Raw genomic sequence first — 22,618 nt, 5'->3', positions numbered from 1 at the left:
GCATTAAATAAATGACACATCCTAGGTTAAGTTAACAAATTGGTTTTACACATTGTATCATGACGATACAAACTACAGCTTCATTCAAGTCAATTAATAATTTCTGCTTTACATATTACAGTATTGCTGTACTATAACTAAAATGGGCCTGAAAACCAAACAATAATGACAATTAAATATGACAATGTTTAGGCAGAATGTGAATATAAACATTTACATTCAATTTGTTAAAAATTTCCTCAATTGCACTACTATATTTCATTCATTGCAAGTCAAGTAAAAATGTCTTCTTACTTTTGCCTGTACACACAAAAACTTCTTTTTCAGAAACCACTTTAAAATTTTCTTTAGTAGCATTCATGTAACTAATGGCTAAAGCATTTCTAAAAGACTAGAGGCCGTTCAAACCAATGCAGTGCAACAAACCCAGAAAGCACACGTACGCCTCTGAGATGTCTTTTTTAGATCTTTTCATCTGGAAAGCATCTAATATCTGCTAAACATCTTAAAAAGATCACATTTACAATCATTCTTAATCATAAACATCTCAAAGACATCTGCTGAATGTCTTATTGACATCTGACATATACTTATTGACATAAAAGTCTTATTAACGGATTGCAGATGAACAAACACATACATCAAATAGACGCCTGGGTGTTGTACGTGTGCTACCAGGGAATAGAGTATCACACAGGTGTCTTGTGACATGTTTTTAACAGATGATGTTCTTTTTGACAAAATAACTTTAAAAAAAACTTGTGGTGCTCCTGCATGAGATGCCAAAAACACAGTGAATACATAATGCAATGTTCAAAGACATCCGTTTAGCATGTTTACATAGAAAAACTACAGAAAACAGAATGGATGGATGCAATAATGCAATTGGTGTGAACAGCCCCTTATTAACAAGACACGGTTTGTTTTCCGTTTTCTAAAATATCCCAATGTTGTTTTCATGAGTGAGAATTATTCAGTGAGATAGAAGTTCGAACTAATCGGACTGAATAGCCAATCAATTCAGACATTTTGCTAGCCTGTTTGGCCAATTCACCAAAAAAGAACCAACTTAATTGAATGATTTATTGTGAACTGGGTATCAGTAGTTCTGATTCTACACAGCAGACTGAAATGGGGCCAAACGTGAAGATCTCTGATATTGTCAGTCAAAAAATGTTTGTCAAATAAGTCAAAGCTTTCACTGTATATTTTTAGAAAAGGGACTCGATTAAGTCCGAGTCCACATTTGTTCAAGTTTGAGTCAAGACCAAGTAAAATTGCTCACTAGTATATGACAAGACCAAGACCACATAAAAATAATACAGAGTCCGGTCTTGAGTACTACAACACTGTTTCCTAATCCCATTTCCCACTCTTCTCCATATCGTTTCCTGTCTCATAAAGTTATTTTATATAACATAGCAAAATAATAATATTCAAAAAAAGAATCAAAGCCATAATGTTGATGTTGGTTGGTTAGTCTGGTATCTTGTTCATGCAGAAATGTGTCCTTGTTGTTTGAATAATAAAAGGCCATCCAAGAAAAACCGAAAGATCTGAGTGGCTTTCATATATGTAAACAACATCTCTGGCTATGTTTTTAAGTCACTCAAGAACACTAATTATCCAAGTGTGTCGGTCTGGCACAATATCCAGTTTTATATAAATTACAGTGGATAAACCTAATTTAGCTGTGAGCTTTAAACTTTACAATAAGTCTGTCACATTATCCTGCTGTAGTGTACATTATGATGGCAAGCGTGTATTGTGTAACTAAATAATAATTTTTTGTCGATTTCTCCAAATTTATTGAAGAAAACATTAATTATTTTCTATTAGCTCCAATATACAACCCACAATACAGTACCTCTCTTGGAAATTATTCCACATCTTGGGCAAATGCTCTATCAAATTTTCAATCAACCTACCCTAAATCAACCTACCCAAAACCTAACCGATATTATCCTAATAAGCAAACGTGACATAAAAAACACAAATGCTGAAGCAGCCACGTCATTTTGTGGTGCTTCTATGACACTTTCTACTCACGTGTCAACTTGCATGCTCTTCAGGCCTCCGGTTCTCTGCCATTTTATTGTGATTTGTATGAAAGGGAATAAAAGTCATTGATAGAGCGACACTAGTGTTCAATTTACCAGGAAACTGCCATGATATGTTCAATGAAGGTAAAGTAATGTGATTCTATGAGACCAAGTAGGACTATTCAACATCTTAGGGATACATTTGTCCCAAAGGCTATCAGTACTTATCAAAGATCAATGTCAACATGAAATCAAAAGTCACCCTATTTGCTTTTTTAAAAAATCAAGTCCCCTTATTGCAAAATGATGCATCACATGTTAGGGCCCTCTTGTTTTTAAACCCCTCCCCTTCAACCACCTGTCACATAGAGACTACTTTTCAAGTGCCTATCAATGCCCAGTGGCTTAAATCAAGCCTTGCCTCACTTATCTTTTCTAAAGGAATATCCTATTTCACTTGGTAATATGTCACATTACAGAGGTAAAATGACTTATTATGCCCCCCGACCCCCACTTTTTATATTGCTTTACTCCCCTGACTTTAGACAACCCGTGCACCTCTCTTTGAACTCCTCTTTCCCATAACAAAGCGAAATTGTTTACACAGAGAACACAGGACAAATATTTTGTAAAACAAAAATATGCAAGTTCCTTCTTTCATCATGCATTAACAATCTACAACTGTATTTACAAAGGCCTTTGTCCTCTTTGAACATCTGTGCAAAAGAAACCACAATGACTTTGAGCCAGCTGGTACGTGATAGCTGAGCTGTATGTGTAAACCTCGCTTCCCTGGCCTCAAGAGGTGCACTTGAAACTGGCACAAGAGGCTGTAGTCTTTAGCCTCCTCGTTAGCATCCCCACCTCCCATGCCGGAGACCCTGCTTTGAATCATTATCAGAGTGGGTTGAGCAGGACTGGCTACATATGCATTTCTGAAAATTGTCCAGAGTGTGGCAATGTTTTGTGTAGAAGAGCCAACAGAATACCCTCGTCATACTGTCTCGGGATCTACCTTTTCTATCAGCCAAGAATGAGGCTGCATGGGGGAACACAAAAGCATCCGTATGAACGTATGAGAGGTAAATGCCTTGATTTGTTTGGAGAACAAAATGGAAGGTCATTACTCTTTTGAAGATGTTATTTTGTTCTTAGCCATGTTTTCATTTCTCTCCCTTATTCTCTAAATCTTTCTCTCCAGTTTTGGAATTGATAGGTTCTGTGGCAAAGGCAGTACTTTCTTTCCTCTCTCATCTAAAGCTGACACATCCCTGAAGACATCACCTCTAAGGAACTTCAAATGCTGTTTATAATGACAGGTAAGGCATTCATCCATAGACAAACATTCATCCACAGACATCTGTGAAATGAAATTCTTTTGGGAGGACTAAATATCTGTCCAACAATATTCTGTGCTAGTTTCACTCTGCCCAGATTTTTGGGAGAGACTGTGGTTCATTCAGGTAAACACAAAAATCTTGGTCCTCCATTCATGCGAATCGCAAACTCATAACACATGGTATGACGACATTGTTGGAGTGTGTTGCCTTGATTCAGCTTTGGCTGAATTTGTTTTGAATACTGATCAACAGTAATTACCCTGCAAGTAAGATCCAACAGAAAAGCCAGTCTAAGATACATTTGACAACTCTTAAATAACTGTGACGTGCATCGCCTTGGGCTGTCAAAGGTAGGAAGAAAGGGCAAACCCCACCTCAAATACACACTCGTATAACACTGGCAACTGCCCCCAATGATCTCTTACACTCTTGCAAATACCTATGACATCACAGGGTGACATTATCCCTATACTATTCCTTGATTATATCATGATACTCATGATAAGTTGAAATTCAAATCAGAAAAAGTTTGAACTGCAACCTTGGCTCAGTTTGTATTTCTCTTCCCTTAAAAAAAAGAAAAGGAAATATCGCCTGCCACACAGCACTATTTGCACTCCAACGGACTGTTGGAATCACAGAAATATATGACAAACTGACCATTGGTCTAACTGCAGTGGTGTGGGGTGTAACAGCAGTATGAATGTGTTTTTTCCAACCAGGGTTCGATTTCCGCCTTTTGGCACACTTTTTTCTATCTCCACTCTTAATATTTCCTTTATTACTACTTATGATAATACATAAAAATAAATAGAAAGTTGATTTCCTTCCAGTGATTTAGTCACAGTGAAGGTCGGGCAGTTCAGAGAAAGGTATTATCTGGGTAAGAGGCAGTGTCTGTCGATCGCACACGTTCCCATCCTTGTCTGGGTGAGAGGAGGGATGGCTTTCTCCCAGAGTTCAGAATCGATTGTGCGTTGTACCGAGAAACACATTTTTTTGCCTGAAAACAAAATTTTGATACAATTAACCACGGTGTTACTAATAAGATGTTAATATAGTAACCATGTTTTATTTTGTGGTTACTATGATTTTACTCAAAAATACCATGGTGACACTATGGATACTGTAGTAAAAACCATAGGTCATTTTTGTAGGGAAGGTTAGGTTTAGGTTTAGGAGCAGGGGTTGGTGTAGGGTGTCTGTGGGATGTCTCTATTCAGTTTGCTATAATTTAAATAAGGATTGCAACAGTGCAAATAGCATCTAACACTATTTTCACTTAGTGCAAAGAAGATTCTTTGCTATTTAAACAGTGTGCAATACTGTGAATAATTTAAATGGAAAAAGTTCACAATTCATGTGCCTGATGTCATACAAATTGTCATGAATGTGGCAAGATGTTGGTGAAATTATATATATATGTATTATGGCAGTTGCAAGGTGAAATGTCCACTGTGTGGCGCTAAAAGCGAGTTAAATATTATCCCAAACTTTTTAATGCTCTATGGAATTTTGACTCAATAAACCTCATCTCCCTACCCTAAACCTTGAACCCAAATCCTAACCGATAGTTCCATAAAAAGCAAATGTGACATGAAAAACACATTTGCTGAGGCAGCTACATTTTGTGATGCTTCTGTGACACTTTCACTTCACGAGTTAACTTACATTCTATTCAGGATTCATACCCCAGTTCTTTGCATTGCATGTGTAACTCTGTATCAATCGAGCTACTATAAAATTGAATTGTAGACAAACAAGCTTCTACATGTAATGGTTATTTAATGCAAATGTTAAAATGTATCACTTTGTGTATATCTATGTGTGGGAAAGAGGGTGAAAAGTAAGTGTAAGTGTGAAATGATAATCTGCATATTTTTCTTGTGATTTGTGTTCACTTATAGTGTTCACTTCAGTAGAATATAGTAATGTTTTTCGTATAGTATAGTAATGTTTTTCTATGAGACCAGGTTGCAATTCATGGAAAAGAAACAAGCTTTAATGAGAAATCAGATCCTAAAAAACTGAAACCCATTGGCTTCTTAAAGCTTCCACTTTTATGAGGGCAATCTACAGTACATCAAATAGACCCCTTTGTGTGCAATTTTCAGCACCGAACCACATCAGTTACAGTCTTTATTCTTATCTGCTTTTTGAAAGTTATGCCTTACAGAAATTGTTTCAAGCATTTTTTTGAAGCAATTGTTGAAGATTTCACTTGTTTGTCTGATCATCTCTAGGCATAAAAATATTTGAACAAAACTGCCAACATTGGTAAATCAGTGCCAGTATCCCTTGCTGATTCCAGGCAATAAAATTTTCAGAGCATCCACAAAAAGGGTGCCAGACCACTGAGACCTCCACATTGTTCTACATGATTGAAGTGAGTACATGGAAAACTCCATTAAACCACCACATTTGTTGCATTCAGACTTCATTCATCATGGATATGAAAATCACACTTTGCTAAAGATTAATAAACCAGAGCCATGGTGCTGGTGGATGGCAGAGGCTCATTTTGCTCTACAGGCACATTTTAGCTCCAATTTAGCACACAATGTGCTGAATCGCACCTCCGACTACTTTGAAGCTGGAAATAACCAGGATTTGGGGATCCATGTTGTTCCCCCCACTCCAGTTTATTTTAACAGACTGTACTGTATGCATATGTTTACAATTTATGATGATTCTGCACCATGTGTCTGAGCAAACACATTTGTTTTGCTGCACTGGCTTATTAGCTTAGTGAGAGTGTTCCTGTGATATAGGCCCGCAAGACATGGCAAGCACAGATTGGATATCTGTGATTGAATGGGTGGACTTAAATTTTAAACATATCCTATAAGCTTGGGCAGCTTGCAGTGGTGTTTGCTTGTAGTTGGCACAATAAAAAGGGGGGACGAGCATGCTAATACCTTGGCATGTTTTTTAGTAAACAGAGAGATGTTACAGATATGACAAACATAAGCTGACTAGACTCTAATCAAAGGCCACTATCTCATAATCATGCACTATAATTTGCCAGTGCTGACTTGTCTCACTCATTTTAAGTAGCAACTATTAAAATAGCTTATCATGACAATCCTGCTTGAAGGTTTAAACACTAGACTGCAAACATGTTTTTACCACCTAAAACAAGGTAAAAGGGAAACTTTAAGCAGACGTTTTCTGGTTCGATTCCCAGCAGGAAATTAAACTTGATCAATCAAAATGAGTGCGTTTATATTCAGGTTCTTACACGATTATGCTGAATAAGCTGTCAATGCATGTGGTCATGAAAGGTCAGTAAACGGTGTCCTTTATTGTTGTAAGGTCATAAACGGCGTATGAATAAAACAGTTGACACGGGATGGGTAGATTTTTGTACATGTAAACACCTTTACTGGTGTTCTCACCGGCTTATCCAATGTGTGCACATGTTGAGCACATGTCTCTACACGGTTTGACATCAAAGGCAGAGAATAACGTGATTATTATATAACTAGGAGGCATCCATAGTAACTACGACGCGTCTGAACACCTGCTGTAGGGGGACTCCTGTCCGTAGAAAACAGAGGTCTGTCCACGGGCTGAATAAGTGATGGCAGGAAGGGGTGAGGGTCACACGGTATGTGCCCTGGCGCTGTACCCATCTCAGGACTCGAGTCAGAGGCCAGTGCTGAAGAGGTCTCATATGCATCAACCCGAGCGCCGCAACCATCGCTGAGGATGCCATATGCCCCAGGAGCTTCTGAAATTGTTTCAGTGGAACCACTGTGCCCGGTCTGAATGAACTCAGGCAGTTCAGCACCAGCTGCGCATGCTTGCTCATGAGGCGTGCTATCATTGAGACTGAGTCTAACTCCATGCCGAGAAAAGAGATGCTCTGAACCGGGGAGAGCTTGCTCTTTTCCCAGTTGACACAAAGCCCTAAACGGCTGAGGTCCCTGTGTGCACAGAGCAACTGTCGAGAGTGCGCTAAGATTAGCCAGTCATCGAGGTAGTTGAGTATGCGAATGCCCACTTCCCTTAATGGGGCAAGAACTGCCTCTGCGACTTTCGTGAAGATGCGAGGGGACATGGACAGACCGAAGGGGAGGACCTTGTACTAATATGACTGGCCATCGAAAGCATCTGTGACGGAGTAATATTGAGACGTGAAAGTACGGATACTTCAGGTCTACCGCCGCGAACCAATCTTGATGCCAGACGCATGTCATAACGGGAGTCTGTGCAAGGCCCGGTTCTGAACTCGCAGGTTCAAGATTGGCCGCAACCCACAGCCTTTCTTGGGTACGATGGCGTAAGGGCCGTAGATACTCTTCTCCATTTCGGCTGGAGGGACAGGCTCTATCGCGTCCTTGTGCAGGGTGGAGGCGTTTTCACTCTGCACCGAGATAACGCAGACACTGCTGAAATGGGGCGAGTGCCTGAGAACTGAATCGCGTAGCTGAGTCAGATGGTCCTGGCGATGGGTTGGAAAGCGTAAGCCACGCGTCCAAGCTCCGGGTAAGGGGCACTAAGGGGACGATCACATGTGACGTACCTGGAGGTGGGGCCTTGCGGCGGGGGGGAGCAGGCGACGTCACGTCGGGGAGCGTTGCTTTGTCCTGAGGTGGTTGTACTGAGGAGAGGCTCGAAGCACTTGTGACAGAATGCAGGAACTTGAGCCGCGGCATGGCAAGATGCGTTGAATGGCCGTCGTCTGTTTCTTCACCGTCGAGAACTGCTGGGCAAAGCCCTCTATGGTGTCGCTGAATAGGCCGATCTGGGGGCGCTGAGATAGCGAGCCTTGTCGGGGTCCCGCATCTCGACCAGATTCAGCTACAGATGGCATTCCTGTACCACGAGGGTGGCCAATGCCTGTCCGAGTGCATGCGCTGTGGCCTTCGTGGCCCGGAGGGCGAGGTTGGCCGCCGAGCACAGTTCCTGCAGCACATCAGGACCAGGACTAATAGTGCAGATCTCTTGACCTGATGGACTTGCAGGAGGTCCGTAGTGTGCAAACCCAGGAACCAATCGTCTAGCCACGAGGGCTGAGGGGATGATGGAGGGTTCCAGTCCAGCCCGACACTCACGGCGGCCCGGGTAAGCAAAGAGGACTGCTCGGTGTCTGCCTCAGACTGGGCCGGCACACCTGTGGGTAGAAGGCACGACGAGGGGGCAGCTAGAGTGTCTTTCCCTCTGAAGAAGGAGAGCTGCGACCGCAACGTTGCCATGGTCATGTTCTCGCAGTGAGAACATGAGCCAGCTGCCTCTGTGTGATCTCTTCCCAGACACGAGAGGCAGTGCTTGTGGCCGTCAGAAGCGGAGAGGTAACGACCGCATCCAGGAATGACACAAAGATGGAAGGTCATCTAGAAAAAGACGCAACTTTAAAAAGATGTTAAATGTCAATGTTAATAAACGTCTAGAAGTCCTCAGGAGGACTTCTAAGCTGCCGTGTGTTTAGGAGCTACATTTAGTGTTAAATATGCTTCATGAATTACTTTTAGATGAAAATATTATGAGTCCTAAAATTAGGAGTGACACGTCGCTAATTTCTAAGAGTTGCTCCTAAAATTCTGTGTGTGTGTGTGGGGGGGGGGTCAGAAAGTGTTTCTCATTAATTTTTACATAGGGATTTCATATAAGTCTAAATAAAAACCAGCTACAAAGTGAATCACAAGATGACAAGCTTTGACTTAAAGCAAAAAGCAAACTTATTTAAAGAATTGGACAAAAACATGAAGGTACAAAATTGTGTACTTAATGTCTTTAATGAGGGAATAAACTACATTTCCATGAAGCACTGTGAATGACTTAATCAAATTAAAAACAATGTAAATATACTGTACTCTTTTGATGTTAAGTCATTGATACAAGGATGGAAAAAAACATATTTAAAGTTTATTCCAAAATATCCAAATATGTTCAAATATATAAGTAGCTTGAGAATGTAAGGAGAACGATTCGATTGCATCATTCACAATGCGTCACAAGAGTGAGTGGTCACTTTAGTGCCCGGTTGGCTCTCGTTTGGCATTCTGTGAATGTTCTACCTCAGCATCATGGCTAGTGTATTTCTTAACCAGGAATACAGCTATTAAACACTGGAGATCATTAATTAATTTAACAAGCTACAATTAATATAATAGAAAATGGTTCCCATTTAAATGCAAATACAAGGATATGCATAGCTGAACTCATGCTGCAAGCTTACCCAAATCCCAAAGCAATGACATTTCTTTTGACTGAGAGGTCAAGTAGTCCTTTGCATGTTATGCATCTCATAAACACAAAAGGAGTGTTTTATGTGCAGACCATAGAGAAGGTGCAGGTGCCATAAGGTGCAAAATGCAATCTGTCATGATGTGTGAAAAAATGTTTTATGTTCCTGCCAGTCTCACTTTTTTATGATGGAATTTGAATGAATTTCAACTTTTTCCACCACACACATTTTTCACAGGTAGTGAGAGCAGGCTGTGTTCTCAAGTCTGTAAAGGTTCAGTGTGGGTTTGAAGAGATAAGAGAGATAAAAGGAAGAGCTAAAGAGAGTGGTAGAGCAACAGAAAAGGAGGGCTGTGGTTGGAGAGGGTGGGAAGTAGAATGGCTAAAATTAGCACACCTGTTGGTAATTTATCACACATAAACCTCACACCTAATTTTCACACTTGTGGCACAATGGGTTCTGAATCCCAGAATTCAGTCACACATGCTGTTCTAAAGGAGTTAGCAGTGGGCTCCCCGCATGGAGACAAAGCAATGTCAGAGCTAGTGATCAGAGAAACAGCATGCCTAGGATTTTTTCACACCATTGAGCATTAGCAGCCTCACATGGCCCTCCCTTCCCCGTCTGCCACTACTATCCCATGCCACATCATATAAAATAGCACCACAATCCAATGCAACAAAAAGTTACACAAGAGTTAAGATGATGAGGCAAAAATCACAAAGGAGCTCTCTTTTATATAGTTTTGCTTCTCCTAGACTCTGTAACTAGTTTGTCCACTTGAACCTTCTCCCAGTTTGCCCGTATTAAGAAGTGTTAAAATCACATTATGTGTATATAAATATATAATCTGTCCTACAGTGCGTCTGCTGCAAAGTGTAATGTGACATGTTTAATACAGTCATATTACTCACACTGGGGTGTTTGTCTGTTAAGTATGAACATAGAGGTAAACAGATATACCAACCAATACAACAAAAACTTTTTAAGTAAAAGACTGATCTTGGGATTTTAAGGAATTGATATCAGGATCGTTCAAATGAAAAATGTAATTAATCCGAAAATCTATATTTTTCCTCAGCCCCAAAAGGAAGGAGAAAATCTCTGTTTCGAATCCTTGAATGCACACACAAAACCCTTCCACACACACAAATACAGAGACACAACCCAGCAGGGCTTCCTCTACACATTATTGTCTGCCGTCACGCCTCACTCCGACTATCCTGGGGAACATGAAAGGTATTACCTCATTCACAGTTTAACGAGACCACTTCTCCACCTCCATGGTTAAAGCCTTCCCCAGTAGGCCAGATCACAAGAGATCCATCAGGTCAAAAGTGAAGAGCACCACAGGGGTGGTAGGCAGAAGCATGCTGAGGACCTCATATGGTCCCAACCACTGAGAGGGGACTTCAAAGCTTGTTGCCCAAGACTGAAGCTTCTACTCCACAAATAGCTCCACAATTTATACAAGGCCATCAAAAAGGTTGCCGAACCTACTGAGCTAATTAGTAAAAAACATTTCACAGGATACCACGCAACACCCTTGCCATTAACTATAAAACTAATAATAAAACTTTTTTTATTATTTTAAATAGGTTCTACTGTTGCGGTTTCCTCCACACATGGGTGGCACGATGTATAAAATTTCCATTTATTGTTTTAAACTTGTCAAATCGCAATTATAACCTGGCAAGCAAGCTAAGTGCCTGAGCACTTCCAGATACAAATGCACACCAGGGCAGGGTTTTATGTAATGGTTGCTCATCTCTTCTGCTCCCCAGGGCAGAGCTTACACTAAAGAGCTCTGTGATAATTACTCAACTTCAACCTCTTCTTGCTCTTACCAAAACAGACCTGTCTGCCAGCCAGATACATCTCAGATACAGCCCCCGTACGTCCCTGTACTCCCATAAACATGCTGACCACACCATTTAACTTTCTTCTCTTGCCTTTGACACTATTTTAAAGTCTTTTTAAAGTTGAGTTGCTTTCTTATGCTGAATAGGATATTCATAAAAATTTTCATTTTGTGTTCTGCATAAAGTCAGTGTGACAGAATAATTTTTGGGTGAACTATTCCTTTAATTAATGCCATGGAGTGCCGTTACTAAAGCCATTAGGATGTAAACATGCAAACTACATGTGACCCCTGCTTGCAGATACTTTTGTACATTCTATCCCACTCTGTGTCTGCTGTTTACACAAGAGAAGACGGTGTGCTCCTGAGGTCTGGCACCAGTTCAAATAAAATAATACACAGTTGAAGTCAGCCAAGATGTAATTCAAGTGGATAACTGAGTGGGTGGGGATTTGAAAAATGTAGATTGAAATTTTTCTTTTACTATTCTCCCCCACAACAGGCTTGAACCCCTGTAAATATCTATCTACCACTGAGCCTAGTTGGTAGTTAACAAAGACAAACATAAAATAATGGGACAAAAATAGAAACATACAGAAGTCGCTAAATAAATTAACTCACCACAATTGAAGTTTCCTGCGACAAAACATGTTCTGTAACCAAAGAGCCTAAGGAAAGCGTTTCAAGGCCACATGCACATTAAAATCATAACTCAAGCTTGTAAATTTCCCCAAATTACGTGTGACAGATTACAAAGCGCATATAGGGCTTGTATATATATATATATATATATATATATATACAATATATTTGACCTCAAAATAAACCTCTTCTAGGACCCGGTGATTTCCACAATGCAAAAGGACTTGCTGACAGTACATTATCCCTTACAAATAATAAAATGCTCTTTCTCTTGAGGAAAACGAGTACCTAAGTATGTGTGAGAAAAGTTATAAACAATGTTAGTGACAGCATGATAGTTATGAAGTTAATTCAGCATTTTTACACTCCTGTCCATAATAAATTCATACGGTTGACATAAATTCCTTGGAATAAAGGCTATAATAATTTCCCATTACAAAAAGATTATGGTTAATTATATAATATAGAAGTTACAGAGCAGAATGTTTTGAAGAACTTTTTTTTTCCTTCTTTTCTTTTCCAATAAGCAAATATTGACTGGTGATTTAGAAGTATACACTTACGAATACACTGATTACAGATAAATACTGGCCACTGCGTACAGAAAACTACAGATAGCTTAGACTCAAACTCACTTCCTCATGTGAGTATCTGTAGACTTAGTGACTTTTTAGGACCCCTTCACATTTGAGTTTCATGTCGAGTACTCAAAGAGAGAGAGAGAGAGAGAGGAGAGAGAGAGAGAGAGAGAGAGAGAGAGAGAGAGAGAGAGACAAAGAAAGACAATGAGCTCACCAGGGCACTCTAATGACTACCATGCCTGGCCCTGATTAAAACCACACCAGAATTTCTGGGTTCCACAGGCAGGCATAGCCAGGGTGTCTCTCCCTCATCTCTAAGTTGTTAGAAGGTCCAGACATCCTCGACCGAGACCCACAATGGAGACGGGCACAATGACAGGGCAAAGGGGATGAGGCTCAGGCTCAATCCACGTCTGTTGGATGGACAAATTACAAGCGAGCGGTGTAGCTTTATTGCCCCTGACGGCTCACTTCCGCCCCATACTGAAGGCAAGACGTGTGGAGGGCTGGTTTGATGTGGTTTGGATGTGTAATTAGAGGTCCTATCAAGTGCAGGCTAACAGAGGAGGTCCGTCCATCTGTCGAGTGTTATTGAGATAAGGGTGGGCAAACGGCTGCCCAATGCTTCCTGTTGTTGTTCCAGCGATTTGTGTAGGTGTGGATGTAAATATCTATCAGAGCCAGACACAGGCCCCACACGCCCGCCTCGGTGAATGTGATTTCGAAAAGTTGTTCCTGGATCAAAATTCTTGTAGGTTCTGGAACAATATTCCTAAGGACCAATCAGATTTTAAGGATAGGGAAAAGTGTAAGGTTAGGGTAAAGATCAGGGATATAGAGTTAGGGGTTTATACAATATTCATATCAACCTGCCATTTCCCTCTGATTTTAGGGGTAGTTAATGATTCGGATTATGCAATGAATCTCTTTCTTTACGTGTGAACACACATAATCATGCGTAAAACCTGTGTCCAAATGTTTGCACAGAGAAATCATGAATTATCGATTAATTCACACTAATGCAAAAATCACAGATTCTGAGGCCATATAAACATTGAATGTGTGAAGCTAAAATATTTGTATACAGTATATTTTATTTGCAACTGAATAACTAAGTGACCATACATTTAATTTCAGGGTAACAAAAAAGATGTGCATTATAGCTCATTCTGGAAATAGGTTCTGAATCAAAATATAGTCGATCACCTGTAGGCCTATATAAAAGCTGTTAATTGTGATTCAACTGGTTTTAAGAATGGCTTTGGTCAAAGATCTTGCTGCCATTCACTGCATTTAGAATAATCCGTATTCATCAACATAAGAAAGAGGGTAACAAATGTATGTGCGTGCACACCTGTTGTGAATCTACCACAAATTTTGCGTGAGAATTTTGAACATAAATACTGAAATTTGTATGCATGTTCCAGGACCAACAAAACATCCAGGAAAATGGCTTACTTGTCAAAATCACGCTAATCTGTCCCCCTCCTGACCTGTGTGTGTTTCTATCTGAGAAGACCTACAGAGCTCACATTACCAACAAGGCTTCACAGATCGATTTGGACTAGGAAGGAGCACACATACGGACACACAGTACAGAATAAAACCTGGCAAGGGCAAAGACTGGGAACAAGGGCTGAGAACCTCCTTAAGGCAGTTCAGTTTTTCTCTTACTCTTCCGAGGCACTTTGAACCACCAATTAAATTCTTCAAAATGTCCAGCACACTCAACTGACACCCCATTAGCCTGTCTCTCCAGTTCTTTCTCATATAGCTGGCTAAGGATATGAGGAGTTGGTGATTCATATGGTAGTGTGGGGCTCAGACCAGCAGGTTAGCTGTATGCTTGGTGATATAATATATGTCACAGAAAAGTCAAAACTATGTCAGTAAGGTATTGCCTCATTTTGTCAAATGTCCAGATAATAGCAAACAAGTAAAAGATAAATCTGAAGTAAAAACCAATGCTTTGCTCAGTAGAGAATAACATGCATGGCACATAGTCTATGTGCAAATCTAAGGGCATTCATATATGATGCATTCTTGCATTAAAAACAGCAAGATGGAGTGCAACAAAATGGAACAAAACGCACGGTTGTTGAGACGCAGTTTTTTTATTGTAGTTGAACTACAATACTTGTCATTTAACTCAAAATGCAGACAATATTCTGAAACATAACATAAGCATATGCCAAAGGCATCTGTCTGATGCATATGTACATTTGCATTGTAATTCAAGCCCCGTCTTTGAATACCTCTTGTAAAAGCTACTTTTTTATTCTTCTGCATCGTTATTTTATGCTCACCTCTTGGAAACAAATCCCATATTAAAAAGTTGTATTCCTCAATAAAGAATTGAACCCAATTAGGTTACTATATTTAGTAGATTTATACAAAACACATTAAGGTGTAATTACTTTAGGGGGCTGGCTATTGGCGAAATATCAGAGGTAAAGGTTAAATAAGGCACACTGGAACTTTTGTCTGAAGCACTAGAGTTTTCAGTCACCATCAGGCAATGTGGAGCATATTATAAGATTAATATAGTAACTAATTTATTTCACATTTCCGTAAATGAACTTTTACAGTGTGGTAAAATGTAGCCTGAGAGCAAACCATCTGTTTGACATTTAGCATTGCCAGCATATGGGATCCTCAGATGACAAAGATTGAGGTTGGTGGCGAGGAATTGTGGGTTGTGAGTGCCCACGAAGGATACACCTCATGCATCCTCCAATTCCCTTGAAAGAAGGTCGCATTCGAAGGCTGCATAGTCCAACTCACTTTTCTGAAACGAGACAGCCTCAATGACGTATGTGGCCAACAAATGCAACCTCACACAGCCTTCCAAATGAGACACAGCCGATGAATGAAGGCACGGAAAGTGTTACAAAACGGTCTCTGACAGCTGCATGGATACAACGATCATCAATTCTCTGCTTTGAAAATGAGGCAGCATCCTGGTTATGAGAGGAAACCATTTGGACTGGCAAACACAGCACACCCTGTTGGACAGCAAACTTTGGGCATTTTTCAGTGAATCAGAGTTAACTGAGTTTATTGGTCAAGGTGGCATGTGAAAAAAAAAATTATTCAGATCTGCAAAAAGAGGACCAGCAGGTTCACCTCCCTGTCTTGCTTTCGTGACTCAGCGGCGTAGCACGGCAGTGTCTTTCCTCTGGCCGTTTGCCTTGCTTAGTGTTTCCAATTCCAAACTTGAAAGATCAATTTTGAATGTATGTCATTCACCACACAAAAATTACATCATTAAAATTACAGATCAGGATCAGGTTAGGGTCAAGTTTGTAAACATATTAATAAACTTAACCTGCAAGAATTACTATTACAATTGCTCATACTTAATTGAAGTCATACATCATAATAAGGAGAGGTGTGCCATTTCTTTTCTAAATAATCAGATTTGTGATTTTCACCTGGTAGGCAAAACTACAGAAAAATTCCTATACATTTACATTGAAAAGAGGCCCCACATACTGTATGTCTAGTGATTAGAATTAGAGATTACCATTAACCATTAACATAAAATGTTATTACCACTTTGCGCTCCCTTGTGTGCTTGACCTTCCTCGTGAGCGCAAGCTCTGGATCACCCACAGGATGCCACCTACAGTATAGCAAAATGTGTCGATTGGACTGGCTAAATATAGACATGTGAATAAAGATTTATGCCACAATGTTTTAGACAAACTTTTTTTTTTTTTTACATACAATAATCATTCGATTAAATCACAGAAGGAACAAATTTATGGTATTTCAAATAGTCCATTAAATATCTACCTGGATCAAAATCTGAGGGGGCATGTCTCTGCTAAGGAGTGGGCTTTTTGAGGTAAGCAAGCAAGCAGCTACCTAGCAACCACATGCAAAGTGCTACCAACCACTCAGAAAACCTTCACATTGTGGTGGTGAGTTTTGCATGGACAAGCACCACATTTTCTGCCGAAATAATAAAAAGAAATCTAGTAAATTTCACATGAATGCACACTAAAAACACACCTACAAGGTAACTGAATGGGGATATAAAGTGGGGAATAGTCATGTCTCATTATGTGTTATCTGCTCACTTAGGACAACAAAAGATTGAATCCCTCTTAGGTGATGGTGCTCCAATTAAACCATCTCTAATTGATATCCTCAGATATGCTTACCATCCCTCCCAAACTCTCTCCCATACCCCCAGTTCAAACTCTTCTTCCAGTGAGCAGCGCTAATGATATTCTCACTCACGCACTCTTACTTTTAAAAGATTTGCCAATGTGATCACGACACAGACCAACGGCAAGCTGCAGTGTAACAGGAGAGGACATGGCGAGTACTTAACAAGACAGAGGAGAGCTGTCCAACAACTGAAATAAAAAAAGTCCTGGCTGCAAGAATAAATGGCTGGGTGAGAGAGCTGCGACTGTACACACACACACACACACACACACACACACACACACATTTACTTGATGAAATGAACATCCATTCCATTACTGATTAGAGTGGCATCTTATGAAAAGGCCCCTTTGAAAGACATGTCGGCTGTAGCGCTTTTCATTTTTTCCGAAGAAAGTGTTGCGGAATGTTTTTCCCCTTTATTTTTGTTGAAATAAAGAGGCTCTGGAGTATTCACCCATACTGTCAGGCACTTCATTAAGGCATTAAATGGCATGAACATTGCAAGGGCCAACATTAACACTTACACCCTTAAACCTGGGACCTTGGGTAAACTTCTAGCAGGCATAGATTTGAAACCAACTGCTCTCTATGTCCTTTCGCTGTGCCGACCAGTTGGATTTTAATGTCATGATCATTCTAAAACAAAGAGGTCTTTTACAACCTTACCCATTGCTTTCAAGGCCATTATTTTCTCTAATTTGCACACATCATTGACTCAGTAATCTGCAGTGTTACACATTAAAAAGGGGAATGGTAGAATGTTAACTTCAGTCACCATTCACTTTCATTGTCTGGAAAACTGATGCAATGATAGTGAAAGGTGTTTCCTTTTGTGTTCCACTGAAGAAAGTAAGTCTGACAGGCTGGGAACTACATGAGGGTGAGTAAATGATGGCAGTATTTTCTATTTCGGATGAACTATCCCTTTAACTCTTGAACTGACCATCCTCCATTCTCTCATTTCTGTTCACATACCCCTTGCTTTTGCTTTATAAAATATTAATGTTTATTAATTAATCAGAGGTATAAAGCATGCACATCTCCAGAACAGATCACCATGTGCAGACAGCAGATTAAGATATAAATGTTTGATGGTTTAGTGTTAAAATGCAGGTGCTTTCCCCCTAATCCCATCAGGGTGTCCGTCTTGTAGCTCAGGAGCTCCAGGATGTAGCTAAGCCTTTCCTCTCCCCCACTTTCCCATTGATTACAATGACTGTGTTTCTCTAGAAACAGGCTTCTATTAGTTTCATTACTGTGAGCTAATCGGACCATTCATCAGAGCTAGCTGCTTCTTAACCTCCCATAGTGCTGGGTTTCAATTAAAGTGCAACAACAAAAAGGCAGGTAGATAATCTTGGATGCTGAGCATGGATCTAATATAAATTAAATCAATTATGTTTAATGTTCTCATATATATACTAAACAAAATTCAAACAATTCTTTCTTGAAATAATTAGAACAGTAGTTTTAATGGTAAAGAATTAACACCCCTAATGGCTTGCCAAACCTGCAAGACCTATGCGTGGATCTTTTCTCTGGTCTGTGCTGGTACACAAGCTCACCGTTTTTATGTAGTCAGCAGGTGGCATCATTAGCCAGAGAATAAAAAAAATTAAAAGTAATACTCTTGGGCCAAGCAATGATATCATAGCAAAACTTGCTGGCATCAGTTCCTTGTACTGCTAAGCACTGAATGGGGAGCACAGAGTTGAAACTTTAATGTTTCTGAATGTTAACTGAAATGCCAACCACGAATACATACATAAATATCATAGAAATATAATAATAAATCTAATTTGTGATTACATTTTAAAGGAATGTTCTGGGTTCAAACAAATTAAGCTCAACTGACAGCATTTATGGCATAATGTGGATTACCACTAAAAGATTTTTTGACTAGTCCTTGCTTTTCCTAAAAAAATTAAATAAAAAAAGGCAAAAATTGAGGTTACGGTCAGGCACTAACAATGGAAGTTAATGGGGCTTATCCATGTCCATAAACATTAAAATATTCATATTCATTCATTAAAATATAGGCTAGCCACAAGTTGTAAACAATATGCATGTTAACATGATTGTAGTATGTTAAAATCGCTTACTAACCTTATCTTGTGTAAAGTTATATTAAATTTCACAACTTTGTTGCCACTACAATGTAGTGCCATAAAATCTAAAACCCTACAACGACCATACAAATGTTGATTTATTCAACTATACAGCTAAAATAATACACAAGCTTTAACAGATGCATTAATGTAAGTGTTTTTATACAATATAAGCTTCACATTCCTGCATTTAAATCCTCCAAAACTTGCCCCATTCACTTCCATTGCAAGTGCCTCACTGTATCCTCGATTTTTGCTTTACTTAAAGAACAGGACGGATGAGTCGAAATTAATATTTGTGGTAATTATTATGCCACAAATGCTGTCGATTAAGCTTAATTTGTATTGAACCCAGATTACCCATTTAATTAGCATGATCTGAGCCTCAGTTAACTATGAATAGTTTTTTGTGGGGTGGTTGAGACAAAGGCTTGTAAAAATGCAGTTCAAGAAGATGGGCAGTGTAGCTGGGGTGATGTGGGATTGTAGAGCGCATGGGAGCATGCCAGAAAAGACTGCACATAAAGCTGTCATAAGAGCGCTGAGGGCAAGACAAATATTTCAGCATTTTAGACTTGACTGAATAGTGATCTCCCTCCCATGCTGCCCTCAGTAACCACGATAAATATAGGAAGGAAGCAAATCTAAAATTTGGCGGTCAGCCACGCCATTTCAAACATCACTTTTGGCCCTGCTTTTTTGGAAACACCCCCACAACACACACACCTTTTTGCCTGTGCAGGATCATATTTGGCAAATCTTGTTGACTGTGCCTCTATAAGGCATGCATTACAAATGTGTAATCATTTACACAAACACAGGATTGTCTCACCTCTAGATGCAATTCTGCTACCATTTCCCCTGTTGAACTTTCCCAATCCCCTAGAAAATACTTAACTAGTCTACCTCTGCCAACAAGTTTGATCCCATTAAGAAAATTATAATAAGTAGTATCTGAACTCGCAAATCTTGTAGAAAAACACCAGAGCTTAAAACGTGTGTGCCAGCTCCCTACAGTGACTGGATGATTATTTGCAGATGGGCAGTGGATGGGGCTCTCAGCCGGAGCAGAGGTTTCCCCTTGCATGCCATTAAATCTATGAATGCCTCCCAATTTACATCTCCGTGCGCATATCAGCCGTGTGTCAGCAAGTGTCTTTATTCAGAGTTTCAAGCTCAATAGGGAACCATGTAAGAGGTTGTCCTGTCATATGGAGTAAATGACTAGTGATCTCTTGAAGGATTTGAGACTTAGGAGAGGGATGGATCAGTTTTTAATGTTTGACTTCCAGCACCCAAGTGCACCTCATGCATTGGCTAAGCATCGCAACAATCATATTTGCAGATGGGTTAAATCCCCGCGGCCCTTAAGTGTGGATTGTTATACGCACACCAGTTGTTCAAAGCTTAATCAATGTCTGTATGTGAGACCAATTAAAAGCGGCTTAGGGCGCGAGGAGGGTCATTACATTTGAAAAGGTTGAAGGAAAGCTCGGCTATTCATCAAATTACCACCAGACAACACCGCACCATGAGGGTCTGTTCTACTGTCAAGAATTTGATAATGTATTTCTCAGATTATTTAAGAGGTTCGCGTAATCAAAGCACACACCCCTCAAAATGAGCGAACACTAAAGCGCTAGATTCATCGTGCTCATATTGGGTGAGTTCGCGCCTTTTTTTTTTTTTTCATTCAGCAAACTCGGACTTACTCCTAAAAAAAAGCCCAGAGTATTTATTTATTTATTTAAAAAAAAATTTTTTTGTTTTTTTTAAGTTCAGCTGATTGTGAAAGTATCCAGCTACAGTAACTATCATCTAAATGGCGTAAATGAAATGCTAAGCATATTAGCTAATTTTTAAATCGGTTCAACAACTCTTCTTTTTTTTATGTCACGATGCGTGTTAATGTCATTGTGCAACTTTAAAGCTCTTCAGAACATTTTCCAGGTTGGGCCAGGACTAAGTTACTCATAACAACTCAATTGCAAAAGAAATAAGAAAAAAAAGTGACGCGCTTTTTCGCGTTGTTGGACCGTCAAATGCTCATTACGTAAACGCTTATTCTCTGACAGGAACAGATGTTGAAACACAGCCGTAATGTAAACTTCTCTTCTTGAAGCTACTGTACAATACTTTACATAACACATCCAGACACTATTTGATGGTTTACTTTATATAAAAATAAACAAAAGTACGCGCCCAGTCAGTGAAAATCATGGCCAAAAAATTAATACAAATTGCTATGGAAAAAGTTCGGCTACTCGGTTGTCTAAAGTCTTATGTTGAAATGTTGCTGACATTAAAAGCGCGGAGTGCTTATTTTTTTAACGTTTCTGCAACATACATGTGGAAGTCTGGAAATAAAAAAATAAAAAAAGTTAGTTACTACGCTGGTGCATGGTGGCGTAGCTTATTGGTTAAAGCGCTGGGCTGGTAAACTAAAGGTTGTAGGTTCAAATCCTGCAATGAATGATTCATGAACGGTCACCATTTAACCATTGAGCAAGACACTGACATTATCCTGTACAAAATAACCATGGTAATTATATAGTTTCCGCCACATTTCCACAATTACAACTGTTATTGTGAAAACTAAGGCAATCTAACATGGAAAGATATTAGTCCCCAATTTCAATAATAATACAAAAAAGGACAAGACTCTAAAAGCTTTTAAAATATAACTATAGTACTTTGGCGTTAACTATATGTTTACCATGGCAATATTGGCAAGAACAGGTTGCTCCTGGTGGACACTCCTGTGAGTCACTTTAAATGAAATGTTCAGCTAAATGTCTAATTAGTGAAGTAGTAAAGGATCTAGCTGCGTGGAGAGAATGCATTGATTCCTCACCTCTTTTGTTTCTTCTCCAGCGGTGAGACTGCTGCGTCTGACAGTTGCTGTAGTCCATACAGTTCAACACGATGAGCGCAAAGGAGAACATTCGAAACTGCATCTGGGCGGCTGTGTGTTGGTCCCGACTCAGGTTAGAAAGCGTCGAAGGTACTCGCCGTGAGCCAGCGAGGTCCGTATATGTTGTTTTAATATGTATATGTTTCCAAAGAGGAGCGGGGAGTTGAGGAGTCCGGACTCTGTTATGTCACACATTAGACGGGTAAAGAAAACACAATTTCTCCCCACCGGTTAATGTCATTTTATGTAGAGAGTGCGAAATGGGTTTATTCACACAGAGACGTGTCAGGAAAGAGACAAATATCTAAACTCGAGGTGCGCTGAGTAACTAACACAACTTGCTGAATCAATATGCAAGCAAGCGAAACTATTTTATTCAAATAACAATAAGTTTTACTCAAGTGTCCAAATGAACGAGCGCAACATTGAATGGGCTACTATAGCGACATCTCCAAAAACCCTTAGGACGGGATGGATTCCTTGAAAGTAGCTGCACAAAGCGAATATACATGTGAGTCTAGTCCCAAAAAAAAAAAACAGTAGTAACTTGTATCAAGTTCCTTCCGTGTGCCAAAGTGGACTTGGAGCATCCAGCATCCCTGGCGCAAGAAAAGTTTAGTCTCTCAGAAGTCCCTTTGTATCCCAGTCGGAAAAATCTCCCCAGACAGAATGAGAAAACACATGGATGCAAAAGCCTTAGAATAAACCCTTGATGTGCACGGAGATGTGTAACGGTGGTATGTGCTGCAATGCTC

The 22,618-nt window shown here is 39.8% G+C and overlaps 1 protein-coding gene across 1 annotated transcript in view; it reads right to left on the bottom strand.

Annotated features, from left to right (window-relative positions):
• LOC127656335 (R-spondin-2-like) overlaps window positions 1–22,618 on the bottom strand; it is a 73,072-nt gene extending 50,454 nt beyond the window's left edge. The window contains exon 1 of the mRNA XM_052144615.1: window positions 21,804–22,618. Within this exon, the coding sequence (XP_052000575.1) occupies window positions 21,804–21,906 (103 nt within the window). The 5' untranslated portion in view covers window positions 21,907–22,618. The remainder of the gene's footprint in view (window positions 1–21,803) is intronic.

Source organism: Xyrauchen texanus, chromosome 15 (genome assembly GCF_025860055.1).
Source record: "Xyrauchen texanus isolate HMW12.3.18 chromosome 15, RBS_HiC_50CHRs, whole genome shotgun sequence".
NCBI classification, from domain to species: Eukaryota; Metazoa; Chordata; class Actinopteri; order Cypriniformes; family Catostomidae; genus Xyrauchen; species Xyrauchen texanus.
Note: the sequence above shows the minus strand (reverse complement) of the source record. Positions and strands in the feature narration are given on the sequence as shown.